The sequence below is a fragment of the Cyprinodon tularosa genome, unplaced genomic scaffold (genome assembly GCF_016077235.1).
Source record: "Cyprinodon tularosa strain WSP-4 unplaced genomic scaffold, ASM1607723v1 ctg266, whole genome shotgun sequence".
In the NCBI taxonomy this organism is placed as follows: domain Eukaryota; kingdom Metazoa; phylum Chordata; class Actinopteri; order Cyprinodontiformes; family Cyprinodontidae; genus Cyprinodon; species Cyprinodon tularosa.
The window spans coordinates 952,312-969,619 of record NW_024038970.1 but is presented as its reverse complement, the minus strand read 5'-3'; the positions used below and the strand labels follow the sequence as shown (position 1 = coordinate 969,619).

At 40.9% G+C, this 17,308-nt stretch overlaps 1 protein-coding gene across 2 annotated transcripts in view; it reads left to right on the top strand.

The window, feature by feature from the left end:
* The window catches only part of ankrd6b (ankyrin repeat domain 6b), a 60,490-nt gene that overhangs the window by 30,883 nt on the left and 12,299 nt on the right, over positions 1–17,308 (top strand). For both annotated transcript variants that reach the window (XM_038289215.1, XM_038289214.1), the window contains exons 4-7: positions 1,851–1,949; positions 4,502–4,600; positions 7,445–7,543; positions 14,793–14,891. In XM_038289215.1, the coding sequence (XP_038145143.1) occupies positions 1,851–1,949; positions 4,502–4,600; positions 7,445–7,543; positions 14,793–14,891 (396 nt within the window). The remainder of the gene's footprint in view (positions 1–1,850; positions 1,950–4,501; positions 4,601–7,444; positions 7,544–14,792; positions 14,892–17,308) is intronic.

Sequence of the window (17,308 nt, the reverse complement as noted above, 5' to 3'; positions counted from 1 at the left end):
GAACCCAACGCGAGCGGAAACGCTACTGGTGGGCTCAGGCAAATAAACTGAAAACAACTCAGCGCGAGCAGAAACGCCACTGGTGAGTGTAGATAAACAAACTATAGAAGAACCCAACGCGAGCGGAAACGCCACTGGTGAGTGTAGATAAACAAACTATAGAAGAACCCAACGCGAGCAGAAACGCCACTGGTGAGTGTAGATAAACAAACCAAAGAAGAACCCAACGCGAGCGGAAACGCTACTGGTGGGCTCAGGCAAATAAACTGAAAACAACTCAGCGCGAGCAGAAACGCCACTGGTGAGTGTAGATAAACAAACTATAGAAGAACCCAACGCGAGCAGAAACGCTACTGGTGGGCTTAAACAAACTGAAAACAACTCAGCGCGAGCAGAAACGCCACTGGTGAGTGTAGATAAACAAACTATAGAAGAACCCAACGCGAGCAGAAACGCTACTGGTGGGCTTAGGCAAACAAACTGAAAACAACTCAGCGCGAGCAGAAACGCCACTGGTGAGTGTAGATAAACAAACTATAGAAGAACCCAACGCGAGCAGAAACGCTACTGGTGGGCTTAAACAAACTGAAAACAACTCAGCGCGAGCAGAAACGCCACTGGTGAGTGTAGATAAACAAACTATAGAAGAACCCAACGCGAGCAGAAACGCTACTGGTGGGCTTAGGCAAACAAACTGAAAACAACTCAGCGCGAGCAGAAACGCTACCGTGAGTCAAAAGAGCCACAAAATTAACGTGGCAAATCAAAGCGAACAGTAAACCACTGCTGAGAAAAGAACGAAAACTTACCAGTCACCGCAGATCTGGTAAGGTGAAAGCAGCTTGTGCAGCCCCTGGAGGGCGAGACTTACCCGCAGCTCCGACCAAACCCGGTCACGGGGCTACCAGCAACAAGCAGCCAGGAAACTAGTGGTATACACAGAAGCAAGCAGCTTCACACGACCACACTCCTGTACTCAACACACCTGCGCGCGAGAAGAACAAAAGGGATTGATTGCCGGGTGCCACGTGACTATATAGAGTCACGTGGGTCCCCGGCAGGTCACAGCTGACTTTGTTGTCATTAATACTCGACCTGCGCATGCGCATGAATGATCATTCAGTGCTTGAAGCACCGCCTCTGGCGGTCAGTAGGGATGAAATAGAACCTGCAGCCACACAGCCCTTTCTGGAACCACTTTGAACAGAAAGGGTTAGACCACAGGTGTCAAAGAGAGTTTTTCCTCTCCACTGTCGCTACAAGCATGCTTAGTGTGAGGGATTGCTGAAGAGTCAATGAGTCGATGCAATCAACTGGTTTTCCTTAGATAGAAAACGTTGAATCAGTCTGGCTGGATGATCTGGTTACCTGTCTCTGTAAAGGGCCTTAAGATGACGTCCTGCAAATTGGCGCTATAGAAATAAACTGAATAGAAGTTACCATGTGTCTGCTTCTGTTATTGTGCATTAAACCAATATTGATATTGGATAAACCTGTGCTATAATAGTAAAGTGCGACCATCAAACTTACATTAAACTGATAACTGTGTTCATGGCGAGTCAAAGAGGTCTGAGGATTTGGATTTCTATGGTTTTTGCATGAAGGAAGGAGCATGTGTGATGAGTTTCAGAAGCGTCTCTGTGATCCACTCAGTCTGCTTCGCTGTCCTAACTGCATCCCCTATGATGGGAGCTGAACAAAGACGGCATTAGCTGATAATTACACAATATTAAAGGAGCTTCACTGCTGCTCTGATGTTTAGATGTGCTTTAGATGGACTAAGATGGGGTAATTGAACTAGCCATGTCATCAAAGCAGGAGGCTTTACTCACTGCTGTGTGTCTCTGCAGGGGGAACAGACAGCCCTGCACCGTGCTGCTGTGGTGGGAAACTCTGATATTATCAGCATACTCATCCAGGAAGGGTGTGCACTGGAGAGACAGGATAAGGTGAGACTCACACTCCTCCACATGAACACATGGAAGGCCGTTCATGTGCATCCAACCCAGCCATGCTCCTCCTGAGCTGCTCAGTGTTTCCCTTTGAAAGGTGGCAGTACTGGAACTCAGAGGTTTCCAAAGTGGGGCTGATTGAAATGAACTGAATAAATAACACACTTTTTAGATATACATATAAAACTATGTGATGAAAGCAATGTTGAAATATGTTAAACAGCAAAGGAAACCCTTTATATGGCAAGTTAGCAATATTGATCACTTGCATCCCCCTAACAAATGGAGCCCCCCCCCCCCGTCCCTCAATGAGGTCTAGAAGCACTAGATCTATATCCAGCCATTCAGCAAAGATCTTCCTACATGGCTCTACATCTTATTTTGGCATTTGACCAATTAGATGAGCCCTGAATGATGAATTACCTGCTGGAAAGTAAGTTGGAAAAAAAAAGTTAACTCAAGAAAAAAGGTAAAAAGCTCATTGAAAAGTTAAAAGTTAAAAAGTTACTAGGTCTAGTTAACAATTATATTTAGGTTTATAAACTAAAGAATTTAAGGTCCAGTATCAGCATTAATGCCTCTGAGGTTATGTTGTACCAAAAAAATGTGTTTCTTTCACTAGAAGCACTTTTGTTATTTTTCTTTATATATTCGGGCAAGTTGTTGTTTCTTTTTATTACATTGACATTCATTTTTGCCATCAATATATCCATTTTTTTTATGTTACAAAGCTAATAAGGTTTTGTCATGGATTCCAATAACACTAATTAAAATCTTAATTTTCAAAGTATTTCACTGAGTGTCCTGTAAAGGGTTAAACTTTAGCTAACGAGTCCTCTAGCAGAGTTGAGTTTCTTGTGGAAGAGAGTGGTAGAAAGTCGTGCTAATGGATCATATTCTGGGGAACTGGGATTGCTCTATTGATAAGCCACCCCCACTATATCCACCAGGCTACATGAGGAGACATCTTTAGGAGAATACACACAGTGACACAAAATAAAAAGTTATATCATTTATTAAGTGGATGTAATTCACTGAAATAAATAATGCAACTTTTTTGGCATTTAATTAATCATATTTAGCTTCTTTAACACAATTGTTTCATGTCAGCAGGATAGGACATGGTGTTAAAGTAAGAAAATGGTTTTGACATTTATGATTAAGTAAATGCCAAAAATGGTTGCATTATTTTTTTCAGTGAATACACATCTAGATGAATGAATAAAGTGTTAAACTCTGCATTAAGACGTCCAGATCAGCAGCAACATAGCAGCAGAATACAGTTCAGTAGTTCAGTTCATTACAGAAGTGATAATTCACTAAATGCTAGGAAAACGTTTTATTCAGATTCCACCTGCTGGCTTTCTTTTTCTTTCATTTCTTCTGCTCTTCATGCTCCCAAACCTCCATGGTTTATAGATATTGAACCCAACCTCAGGGTTATTACTGGATTTTGGCAGCTTAAGGATAAATATTCACCAAAAAGAAACTAAACTTTGCAGTAAATTTGACCTTCCAAGTTTCTTCTGGAAGAAACCGTTTCTTACAGCTGGAAAAAATATGGAAAAATCCTGGAAAAAAAACGCCATCTGGAAGAAACTTCCACATGGGATGTAGTTTGGTGTTTTTAATTAGCTTCTAGTTTACTTTATTGCAATATGACAGTTAAGTAGTTGACTTTTCTACGTTCAACTGAAGGGAGAACCGGGCAGAAAGGATTGGGAAGCAGCTGTAGCTGAAGTCGCTGCAACTGTGGAAAGTTTTCATCTTTCATCTGTTCATTCCTTCCTTCTTCCTCCCAAAAAAGTTAAAAAACAATCCACTTAGTTTCCAAGTTTAAAGACGTTTTTCTTCCCATCCAAGAAGCTTTTTCAACTCAAAATGTCAGAAATAGCGTTGAGTTCGAGGCTCGTTTACAGTATCTGTCCTCTCATGATTCATGCAGCTATTATTTCATCCAAATGAAAAATGGAGAATAGAGAAGCAGATCATGGCTTGTCTACAGTGAAAAGAAGGACTGGGTTATTTACTTTGGCCTTTTTGGAAACACAGGAAGGAGCAATCAGCTAAGTGAGCTTAGTGCTTGGAAAAAATCTTTCATTCCTTTAGAGACAGCATGAAAAGTCAGCTGAGTACAAAACAGAGAGAGGAAAACAAGAAGAAAAGGGACAAGAAGAGAGGGACACAACCTAGAACAGATAATGGATGTCTATTCTAGGGCCCCAAATTTCCTAAATCCGCCCCTGTTTCCTGCAGCTAAAGCACTTCACCTGTTTTATTGCTGAGTTTAGATCTTATCTCCAAACCTTTCTGTAAAACATGCATTTTTCTTAACAGTTGATCCTTAAGGTCCTGAAACCTTTTATGGTGATAATTACCTGAGATGCTGCTCTTTTTTTTACTCCCTGCTTTGCTAGTAAAAGTCTGAGCTTTCTAGATTTCTGCCCACCAAGATCTCATGGCTCATCTAACATCGTTTTATGTCGTAACAGGCGTTTCACTGAGCTAAGGTTGAAGTAAAGTGTGCTTTTTGTGTTCCTGGCTCTCAGGACGGGAACACGGCCCTCCATGAGGTCTCCTGGCACGGGTTCAGTCCGTGCGTCAAACTGCTGGTGAAGGCTGGAGCCAACGTTCACGCCAAAAATAAGGTACAGTGTTCATTTTAAACACTGATTTTTGGTGTTTGTTTTTATGAACAGCACATTGGATAAATCTTTGGTGTTAAATGTACTATATAAATAAATAAAGTGGATTTACTGGATTGGATGTATTTAATTAATAAAAACATACTCAATGACCCAGGAAAGACTTAGTGGACTTACAGTCATTAGTATTAATAACAAAGTTGGCCAAGCGATGCCGTACGATGATGTCATGAGTGACTTTGCCTCCAGAAAAAACATTTTGAGGTCATTGTTGAACGCTTGCTCTGCTTAATTTTGCTTTCATTATTTAAGCATCTTTATTTGTAACATTTTGTTTTTGATTATATAATTTTTTGGTTTTTGGTTTTATTTAAAAGATTGCACATTTAATGCACATCTGCAAATAATTTGATATGTTTTGTGACGGTTTTTATTCAAAAGTCTTAATTAAAGAGTGATGTATTTTAAGTATAATTTATTTTGTATAATACATAACCTCACTGTATTTGTTTATAATATTCGCTATAACATAATAGTGTGACATTTGTGTCAATATTGTTCTAGCATAAGTGAGAAGCTCAAAGCCAGTCTTCATAGTTTGGTCAGTAGCCTGGTCAAAGGGTTTTAGGCCCCCTCTGCTGGTGTGGTGGGAGGGTGGCCCCCAAATCAATTTCTGCTTAGGGACGCCAAGAGGATCGGGGCCGGCACTGGATACATTATATTTGAGCAAAAACGTTACTGATGAAGGTACTGGCCAGATTACTGTCTGTATGAGCTGAATCTGACTTTTCTTATACCAGAGAAACTTCTCTGCCACGTCAGTAATGTTTTATCACTTCACCTGTAACCATTTGAATGATTTTACAACACCAACTTTAGGTTTGTTTATAGATCAGTTTTTATAGAAACAAACAGAATGCCCAAGGTGCTGAACAGGCATGACACGGGATGCAAAAACAGCCAAAAAAAGTAAATAAACAAAGATGGGGACAATTAGGAGAAAAAGGAAAGGCACAGATTAATAACCCAGGGGGACATGAAAACAAAGATTTCAACCAGGAAGGAAAAAAGAGACCAGAAAGCAGTAAAAACACAGATAAGAATAGATTTTATAAGTTAAAATGGACAAACAAACTAGAAATAAATAGACAAAAAGCAGCTAAGCTCCAAATGCCTGAATAAACAAAGAGTGACGACTTGAAGAGAGAAACGGACTCGGCGTACCGTCAACTTAAAGAAAGGTAGATTCCACTTTTCATGTGTTTTTGGTTATTTTGAATAGAAAATAAACAGTTCTCTATAAAATATTTAAGAACAAAATAGTTTACTAAATATACTGACTGCTAAATGTTTAGTTTTTTAGGATCAAAAGACAAACATTTCTTTTACTCTTAGACATGAAATTAAAATAAAAGATCCAGCTTACATTCATTACGGAAAAAGAGGATGATTTCAGGGCTTTGCAGGTTTCTTCTGAATTCATCCCCAACTTTTTGGTTAGTTGGAGTTGGACCTGTTTTTACATTTTAAGCCGCTCCCTAATATTCTCCAGAGGATGCCGCCGCCTTCAGTTCAAAAGGAGTAAAACCCAAAACCAGAGCAAGAAGCTGGCAGGATGGTGTCGCTTATTCAGTCATGATGACACCGTTACTCCTAGAGCTGCAGCTAAAGCTGCTCTTTAGATGATTTGATGAGGAAAAAATGTTACTCAGAAATACATGAAGCAAGATCTCACAGTATCAGTAACATCTATGTTAAAGGAGTAGGATGCAATCTTATTTGGAAATAAAAAAAGACGGAGTATAGAGACTCTAAACATGCCTTTAGCTGACAGAGCGACCCACTTAGAGCAAGAATTACACCAAGATTGAAGAAAAATCTATAAACATATTGCATTTAAAAAAAAAAAAAAAACGTTTCTGTCAGTCTGTTTTATCCAGAAAGTTTGAGTTTCACCTGGTTTAAATTCAGGAAAAAAAACATTCTTTATAGGGGTCATTGAATGCAAACCGAGTTTCCATCGCCATAGATGAATAACGATAGTTCAGTGGGTGAAATGGACGTACAGAGAAGTTCAAACCCCATCAACATCTACTTTATCTCAAATCTCACAATTCTAAACTTCCACCATAAAGCGTGTGAAACCAAACGAAGCCCCAAGTTTATGTAAACTCATGGATGTTGCCTTATGTGGTTCTGGCCTGTACTGTTGTCACGCCCTGAAATTGACATCCAGACCAGCCCACTGGTTCACGGCCCAAGAACATGAATAGAAGTAGATGGAAGACACCAGTTTAGCTGTTTAGTCTACAGTTGAGTTTACTTCTACAAGAATTACAAAGCAGGCTGAATGTCTGACCATCAATGTTCCTCCTGCAGCTGTTATTTGTGCAGCTGTAGTCACAGGAACACAGCTGCTTGGAGATGCTCTGATTGTCTTTATCTTTATCACGTTTCTATAATTTTCTTCCTAATTTCCCAGACAAGTCTTTCCTTTGCTTGCTCTGGTCCATGTTGAGTGTGGTACACGCCAGGTAACCAAACAACACACCTGTAGCCCTATATATAGGCCTGCTGACTGATTGCAAGGTCACTTTATTTTCAGTCTTTATTTCCAGGCCTGTTTCATGATTTTATTGTTTCAGTCATTCTGTTGAACCGTGGTTCAAAAGCAATTTCCGAATTTCATTTTTATTTATTTCTACTTTTGTCAGATTCCAGTTATTTGTGTGACGGCTGTGTTTTTTTTTTGTTTTTTTTTAAGAATATTATACAATTTTTCTTGTCCATGTGTATATAAAAATTGTAGCATGAATGAGCTTAACCCTCCCACCCCTGTTTCTGTAGGCAGGGAACACAGCTCTCCACCTGGCCTGTCAGAACGGCCACACTCAGAGCTCCAAGGTCCTGCTCCTTGGAGGATCCCGGCCTGACAGCAAAAACCATGTAAGTTTCTCCTGAAGGAGTACAAGAACCTGATATATTCACGGGGGTCAAAGGTCATGTGACTAGTGTAGAGACGACCATGCACACACCCACTTAACTCTGCAAACCGCTCTGAAGCAGCTCCCACGCATTCCTGAGAACCCAGAATAAATCTAATTTTGATCATTTATCATTTAATCACCTAAAAGAATTCAAAGCCTTGTTAAACATCTACAGGTACATCTAAAGCCATTTGAATGTTGCATAAAAATGCTGGTTTTTACCAGATGCCTGTTATTTCTGATATATAGAACCATATGACATGGCGTGTTATATTCCAGCCCTTGTTGTTGTTTTTTCATTTTGATAAAAAAAAAAAACTCAAAGCTCTGTGTCTCTAAAAACAAGAACACTGAGAAACTAAATTATTGGATACTGATCTAATCTGCTGATTGTCCAGAAGACGGTCATCACACCCTTCACAAGGAGAAGAAGCAACTAAAGGTCATCGCTGAACAGGCTGGTTGTTCTCAGAGTTCTGAGTCCAAACTTTTCCCAAAAACCTGAGTAGAAAGAAGAAGTGTGGCAGAAAAAGGTGCAACCTGAGAGTTCTGATAGTTACTGTTTACATTCCTCCGTCTGCACGCTCAGTAATCACCTCCACTGCTGATAAACTACAGACACAACAGCCACAAAGCATTTGTGGCAGTAAGCTGTGATTCGAATCACACTTCACTCATTGCTGTGCTGCCAACGTTCCAACAGCTGCTCTAGCAGAGAAAACAAACCTTTCAAATTATAATCCACTTTATAAGAGACAACCTGCATGAAAAAAGAACTGTAAGGAGATGGACACAGGAAGCTGAAGAAGCTCTGTGAGGTTACAGGCTGGGGTGCTCTGTGTCAGCCACATGGAGAGGACATCAAAGCAACCAAGCACCATCCCTACCAGACCAGTGAAAGGCTTCCCAGGTAATAAACCATGGATCACAAGTTTCACAAAGAAGAATTCTTCATAAAGTGAAAAAGATTATGGAAAACAGTGAGAATCCTCTTCAGAATACTGTTAAATAAACAGTGTCTTCAGTCAGAGGCTTCTACAGATCTGCTAGAAGACAGACCTCTACAGGAGATCCTTCCTGCCTACAGCATCAACACCTGGATTAAAAAAATAAGTTATGAGTTACATTTAATTCCCCTTTATGATTAATAATGGATTTTTTGAATTGAATTTGGAGTCTAATTTGAGTCTTTAGAGGTTGTTTGGGCTCCAAATATTTCATTCTGAACCACGACTGACCAAGCCTGAGGAGGAAAGGAACTGGACCGTTTTCAAATGAAAGCAAACTCTGCAGTTCATTTGGAAATCAAGGTCCAGAGTCAGAATTCATGTAGCTTCAAGTCCGTTCAGTTTAGTTCCACATCATCGACTAGTTCCTGTTCTTGGTTCGCCTGCAAAGCCCCTTTACCAGAACCCTGCAGAAACAACCTACAAGGCAGAGACCTGAAAGAACCCGGGCTCTTTGGACCTCAGCAGAACCACAGGCTGATGGCCTTTATGCCACCTCACACTGATGCAGCAGTTCCTGAGGAGGAACCAACCTGATCCTGATGTAGAGAAATGGATGTAAAACTATTCTGGTTGGTCCAGTGTGATCTTTTTATTTGTTCTGAAACACAAAGGACCTTTCTTTACCTCTAAGTCAAAACCATCAAAACCAAAGGCAATATTTGACCCCAAGTCTAATGAATCTCTATAAATGAGCCGATTCTTTGTCTGATAAAGAAAACACACTGGAAAAAATCAAAATCTAGATAAGTCCTTTTTTCTTAAATAAGTGCATTTTTTTTCTTGGATTGTCTTGTTCCATTGGCAAAGAGACATTTTGCCAATGGAACAAGACAATTTACACTTAAAATAAAAAAACACAATTACATTGTCTTATTTCAAGTGCATATTATCTACAGGTGCTGGTCATAAAATTAGAATATCATGAAAAAATAGATTGATTTCAGTAATTCCATTTAAAAAGTGAAACTTGTATATTATATTCATACATTACATACAAACTCATATATTTCAGATGTTTATTTTGTTTAATTTTGATGATTACAAATGACAACAAATGAAAATCTCAAATTCATCATATCAGAAAATTAGAATATTACTGAAGACCAATAAAAACAAAGGATTTATAGAAATGTTGGCCAACTGAAAAGTATGAACATGAAAAGTATGAGCATGTACAGCACTCAGTATTTAGTTGGGCCTCCTTTGGCCTGTATTACTGCAGCAATGCGGCGTGGCATGGAGTCGATCAGTCTGTGGCACTGCTCAGGTGTTATGATAGCCCAGGTTGCTCTAATAGTGGCTTTTAGCTCTTCTGAATTGTTGGGTCTGGTGTATTGCATCTTCTTCTTCACAATACCCCATAGATTTTCTATGGGGTTAAGGTCAGGAGAGTTTGCTGGCCAATTAAGAACAGGGATACCATGGTCCTTCAACCAGGTACTGGTAGCTTTGGCACTGTGTGCAGGTGCCAAGTCCTGTTGGAAAATGAAATCTGCATCTCCAAAAAGTTGGTCAGCTGCAGGAAGCATGAAGTGCTCTAAAACTTCCTGGTATGTGGCTGCGTTGACCCTGGACCTCAGAAAACACAATGGACCAACACCAGCAGATGACATGGCACCCCAAACCATCACTGACTGTGGAAACTTTACACTGGACTTCAAGCAACGTGGATGAAGTGCCTCTCTTCTTTTCCTCCAGACTCTGGGACCTTGATTTCCAAAGGAAATGCAAAATTTACTTTCATCAGAGAACATGACTTTGGACCACTCACCAGCAGTCCAGTCCTGTTTCTCTTTAGCCCAGGCAAGACGCTTCTGACGCTGTCTGTGGTTCAAGAGTGGCTTGACACAAGGAATGCGACAGCAGAAACCCATGTCTTTCATACGTCTGTGTGTGGTGGTTCTTGAAGCACTCACTCCAGCTGCAGTCCACTCTTTGTGAATCTCCCCCACATTTTTGAATGGGTTTTGTTTCACAATCCTCTCCAGGGTGCGGTTATCTCTCTTGCTTGTACACTTTTTTCGACCACATCTTTTCCTTCCCTTCGCCTCTCTATTAATGTGCTTGGACACTGAGCTCTGTGAACAGCCAGCCTCTTTAGCGATGACCTTTTGTGTCTTGCCCTCCTTGTGCAAGGTGTCGATGGTCGTCTTTTGGACAACTGTCAAGTCAGCAGTCTTCCCCATGATTGTGTAGCCTATAGAACTAGACTGAAAGACCATTTAAAGGCTTTTGCAGGTGGTTTGAGTTAATTAGCTGATTAGAGTGTGGCACCAGGGGCCATCAATTTTGAACCTTTTCACAATATTCTAATTTTCTGATATGATGAATTTGAGATTTTCATTTGTTGTCATTTGTAATCATCAAAATTAAACAAAATAAACATCTGAAATATATGAGTTTGTATGTAATGTATGAATATAATATACAAGTTTCACTTTTTAAATGGAATTACTGAAATCAATCTACTTTTTCATGATATTCTAATTTTATGACCAGCACCTGTAAATATCTTATTTTAAGAATAAAAATACTCATTCCATTGGCAAACTATCTCATTTAACTACTCAAATTAAGGGTAAATACACTTAGTTTACTTAGGTTGACTAAGATTTTTTTACTCATTTCTAGAGCATTTTTCCAATGCAAAATAATATATTGTAATTTTTGGCAGGTTCACCAGCAGGCCTGTTTGTTTGGCCTCATTAATTCTGTTTATCTCTGTAAGGCACAATGGAGGAAGATTTCAGGAGGTTTTGTGAAACAGATGTTTTTTGCCTTCAAAATGCAGTGTGACATCTGGCTGTATGCAGTTCACATCAGGCCACAGTCATCTTTTAATTTAGCTGCACAATTATGGCGAAATATTAAAAGCTAAAGGTTTCTACTCCGTGTTCAAAGCGTCCATATTTAACACAGTTACTCAGTTAGGTTATAAGAAGGAACGTAAAGCTGGTAGAGCAGAATGTGGGAAGTAGTTTGGATAATTTCATAGTTTGTTAGAGCATTTAAAGTAGAACTAGAAGAATAATTAAACCACGGCGGAATGTTTTGCACATTAGCATGTGCAGCAGAGAGGATGGACCTGAGGTCACACAGCAGACTAAACATCAGAAAACGTTGGCATTGACTTTGCTGCAGATGGCTGCAGCTGTAACTAAGGCTATCTGGGATGCTTTACTCATGTGGGAACCTTTTAGGAGCATCTAGTGTTATTAGGCTGCATCATAGCAGAAAATAATTAAATTCAGTTTATTTCTATAGCTCCAATTCACATCATGTCATCCCAAGGAACTTTCCAGTTCACCAGATCATCCAGTCAGATTGTTTCAAAGTTTTCTATCTAAGGAAAACCAGCTGATTGCATCGACTCATTGACTCTTCAGCAATCCCTCACACTAACCATGCTTGTAGCGACAGTGGAGAGGAAAAACTCCCTTTGAACAGGAAGAAACCTCCAGCAGTGGCCTAATACTGCATTTGTGCCTACGGTGTCTCCTCTTCACTGTAACCAGCCATTGCAGCTGGGTCGGTTTCAGCCTCAATCTAGTGCAACTGAGGATGGGTCTGAGTTGTTGTGCTCAGTAGGAGCGTTGGAGGCATACGTTGCAGCCACTATCAATCTGAGATGCTTGGACCAGCTTTTCTTAAGCTATGGGGGTCTGAGGTTAGGCTTTCATCTTTCCAAGCAGCGTCTGTCCCATAGGATTGTGAGTGTCATCTGCCACGCCTACGCTGCAGGTCACTGCTCCCTGCCAGTCGGTGTGAGAGCACATTCCACCAGGAGCGTCACCGCTTCCTGGGCAGCTTTGAGAGGGGTTCCGCTGGAAGCAATATGTGGTGCTGCTTCATGGGCTCCCCGACCACCTCACCAGGTTGTCAATGTGGCTGCCCCTCATCCCCTGGGTCAGGGCCTTTTACAAGGTTTCACTGGGTCTTCTCCATGAGATATGTGCTCAGGATTACTTGTGACATCGTTCTATGTCTCAAGGAATCCGTTCTATGAATCCCGGATGACTGCCAGAGCTTCTCTCACTCAGAATACTTGCTTCTGTGAGAAGACTCTGTAGGAGCAGAACAAAGGATGACACCAGGCTACATAGCTTCTGAGTGGTCATGTGGTGTCACAGGTGTGACTCTGTTGGTATAATTACTCAAACTGCGCATGCCCAAAGGGAACATTCAGTGCTTTCAGCACCGCCCTCTGGTGGTCATCCGGGATTCATAGAACCGTTGTTACATACGCAACTTTCTTTTTCCTTAGATAGGAAACTTTGAACCAATCTGACTGGATGATCTGATGAACTGTTAAAAGCTTTGAGATGACATGTGTTGTTAATTGGCACTATAGAAATAAACTGAATAGAATTGGATTACTACCACCACACCAGGTCTGACTGCTGCTGTCAAAGTTACTTTTACTCCAAAGACTCAATCCTTTCAAAGGGTTCCAGTTTCCAAACGGATCATTTTTTTACTCTGAATTCTGAAGTATAAAATAGATGTTCCAGTTGAATTCTATCGATACCAATACTCTTTATATTTCCTCATATGTCCAGTTTATTTTTGCTGAAAAAATGATCGAGTTTTTGTTTTGGTTTCGTGTGAGGCTGCTGTGGAAAGATACCAGGCAGTTGGTTAAATCCCAGGGCGGCGCAGGAAGCAGCATCAGCATTTTTCAGCTTATCAGCAGCCTGAGAGGAAGCAGGTGAAGGTCCTGTCTGTGCAGAAAGCTGCGCTGCACGCCATGAAGCAACAAACAATCACAGCTTTACACAGTGTGGGGGGGGGGGGGGGGGGGGGCTATTTAACTGTTTTCAGACTAGATAATGTCAATAAATCTGTTTTTCAACTTCTTTTGAATTGTTTTAGAAGCTTTTTGAGACTTTTAAGGCCTCAGCGTCTCTATGATAGTGGAGGGCCATCAGGCCGGTTGCACTTGAACACCTGCTGAATGGCTGCCATGTTCTGCAGAGCGACTTTAAACCGGCAGACAAAGACCAAACAGAGAAACAGAGAAGAGCCCCGGCTGTTTCTATTTGACTCTTAATGAAAAATAAAATTAATCACATTTGAAGAATTTCCTGGTGCTTGTCTCAGGGCAGCCGTATGGGGGGAGGGGGGGTTAGGAAGATTCAAAGGGCCTTTGTGTGAGGGGGCCACAAAAGAAGAAGATTTGTCCCGCTATACTTTTCAAATATAAAAATAAAATCCAGCAGTGAAATTAATCATTTTTGTGTTCTCCCTCATTTTTAAGCACTAAACAGCGAAACAAATGAATAAATTGACCAAAACTCCTGCATCTCATCAGGCCTCCCCGTCTGTCACTGGCAGTTCGCCCCTACCATTTTAAATAGTGATCATGAAAGAAACAAATCAATAACCTGACTCTGCCAGATGGATTTGCTCCGCATATCCATCTGGAAACCTTCCGTTGAAGTAATTTTGGGAAGGGACGAAAATACTGGTTAGCTGATTGGCCTATGTTGGTGATAGACGGGCCAAATAAACCAATCAGATCAACGAAGCATATGACGTACTAACAGAGCGACGATGAAAACACAACCACAAGCCAGGCTACTCTTGCCGAAACCAGTCGGGAGAAGAGCAAAAACATCTTTTCCTCTGAGAAAGCCACCAGAGCAGTGTTTTGCTCTTCTTTCAGTGAAGAAATACTCTGTAATTCCTTTAAAACTTGCTTGATAGCCACGCTAACGCTAGTTTCATCGGCTGAAGCCGCCATGTTCTTTAGACTGAACTGTCGCGCTTCTCGTTGCGTCACACCTCAACCCGCCTCAAAGCCAACGCTGATTGGACGTTCGTTTGGTGAACGGCTCCAAATTTTCTTCAATGGAGAGTCTCCAGACTGAATAGCGAGTGAAACCTTGAAAGCTCGCGAGATCAGGATGGTCTCACGAGGCTAACAAATCAATGCATCTTTATAGCAGTTTTAAAGCTTTAATACCTGTTTTTTTTTTTTTTTTTTTTTTGGGTGAGGCCCAATATCAGTGTCTTTCATGGGGCCTCAATTTCCTGGTGCCTTGACCTTTAGTCATATTTTTAAATATGCAGACAGGAAAGTTGATAGAAGAGAGAGGAGAGAGAATCTCTGTGAAATTGTGGACCAGTAGTACTGAGTAAAAACGTAGAACGGTGCAGGTTTCCGTCCTCATCAGCTGCTGTTGTCTTTGATCCCAGGCAGGAGACACCTGTCTGCATGTGGCGGCTCGCTACAACCATGTGGCCATGCTACGCATCCTGCTGGGGGCCTTTTGCTCGGTGTCAGAGAAGAACCTGGTGAGTCTATCCTACTAAAACACAGACAATAATGGCAAAAAAGAATCCCTTTATTTTGGTAATTTTCTTGAAAGTTTGCTCAATAAATCAGCATTTCTAAAACATTAATGAGAGAGGGATGTTCTTATTAGAATGCATTTATTTCAGGTTCAGTGCTGAAATGATGATAGAAACTAGCTGATGAGTCTGAAGGCAGCTTAGAGCATCTGGATGACACGATAGAGTCCCATCTTGGAGGTTACCTGTGGAGTACCACAGGGATCAGTGCTAGGACCAATTCTCTTTACTTTATACATGCTCCCAATTGGTAGAATTATTAGACAGCATGGGATTAATTTCCACTGTTATGCTGATGATACCCAGCTATATCTGTCTATAAATCCAGATGAAGCTAACCCATTACATAGATTACAGGCATGTCTTGAAGACATAAAAACCTGGATGACTCTTAACTTTCTGCTTCTGAATGCAGACAAAACAGAAGTTATAGTCTTTGGACCAGAGTCTCTGAAAAAGAAACTGATTAGCCAGTCACTTCATTTGGATGGGATTAAACTGATTTCAGATAATAAAGTAAAAAATCTTCGTGTTATTTTTGATCAGGACCTGTCATTTAAATCCCATATCAAAGAGGTTTCTAGAATTTCCTTCTTTCATCTGAGGAACATTGCAAAAATTAGAAATCTCCTGTCCAGGGGTGATGCTGAGAAACTAGTCCATGCATTTGTTACTTCAAGGCTGGACTATTGTAATTCTTTACTATCAGGAAGTCCACAAACTGTAGTTAAAAGCCTTCAGCTGATCCAAAATGCTGCAGCCAGAGTTCTAATGAAAATGAAAAAGAGAGATCATATCTCTCCTATCCTGGCTTCTCTTCATTGGCTTCCTGTTAAATCAAGAATAGAATTTAAAATCCTCCTTCTCACATATAAAGCCTTAAATGGCCAAGCTCCATCTTATATCAGAGATCTGATTGTTCCTTATGTTCCTAACAGAGCACTTCGCTCTCAATCTGCAGGTTTACTAGTGGTTCCTAGAATTTCTAAAAGTAGAATGGGAGGCAGATCTTTTAGTTATCAGGCTCCTCTCCTGTGGAACCAACTACCAGTTTTAGTCCGTGAGGCAGACACCCTGTCTACTTTTAAGGCTAGGCTTAAAACTTTCCTTTTTGATAAAGCTTATAGTTAGGGTGGCTCAGGTTATCCTGAGCTATCTCTATAGTTATGCTGCTATAGGCTTAGACTTTTGGAGGACATAGGGACCCCCATTTCATCATTCTGCTTCATTCTCTCTCTGTTCTCCTATTCTGCAGAATCTGTTAGTTCAATCTCTAACCTTCTGCTCTCTCTGCTTTTCCTCAGAGTAGCTTTGCCTCGTCTGTTCCTGTTTGGCTGTGACGTCATCCTGGAAAGAAACATCAGCTGTGCTGCTTCTATCAACACCCTTGTTAATAGATGTTGGAGATCGGCCTGTTTTCCAGTGTGGTCCTGTTTCTCTGACCGTGACTGAGTGGATGTGCTCTCTTCGTCCTCTGGCATGGGAGCTGCCTTGGAGCTCGTCTGCCTGGCTGTGTGTTTCCTGGACGGGGCCGCCTTTTACAGCTGCTTTTTGTATCTCTGCTTCTGTCTCCTTGAACCCCAGTCGGCCTCGGCAGATGGCCGCTCACACTGAGCCTGGTTCTGCTGGAGGTTTCTTCCTGTTAAAAGGGAGTTTTTCCTCTCCACTGTCGCTACAAGCATGCTTAGTGTGGGGGATTGTATTTGAGTCAATGAGTCAATGCAATCAACTGGTTTTCCTTAGATAGAAAACTTTGTATCAATTTGACTGTATGATCTGGTTGAACTGTAAAGTGCCTTGAGATGACATGTGTTGTGAATTTGGCGCTATATAAATAAACTGAATTGAATTGAATTGAATCTTATATCTCTGTTGTGTAGATGTGGGAGGATGCTTTCTTGCTCCAGGGTTTGTCCTGACGTCTTTTCCATTAAGCACACATGGTTCATTCCACTCTGTTGTCTCTAAATTGGATGAAGGTCTTCCATTCTTTGGCTAATGTTCTCACTTTTCCTGTTACCATGGATGAAAAAGCTCTTCCTGTTTCCTCTCCCTCCTGCTCTGCATCCATAACCTCTCAGTTCATCTGGAGTTATTTGAGCTTTGAGATGTTTATAAGTTGCTCCCACTTTAAACCAATGTATGCTTCATTTATTTCCATTTCATCATTCTGCTTCATTCTATCTCTATTCTCCCACTCTGCAGAATCTGTTAGTTCAATCTCTAACGTTCTGCTCTCTCTGCTTTTTCTCATAGTAGCTTTATCTGGTCTGTTCCTGTTTGGCTGTGACTCCATCCTGGAGAGAAATATCAGCTGTGCTGCTGCCATCAACACCTTGTTTATAGATGTTGGAGATTGG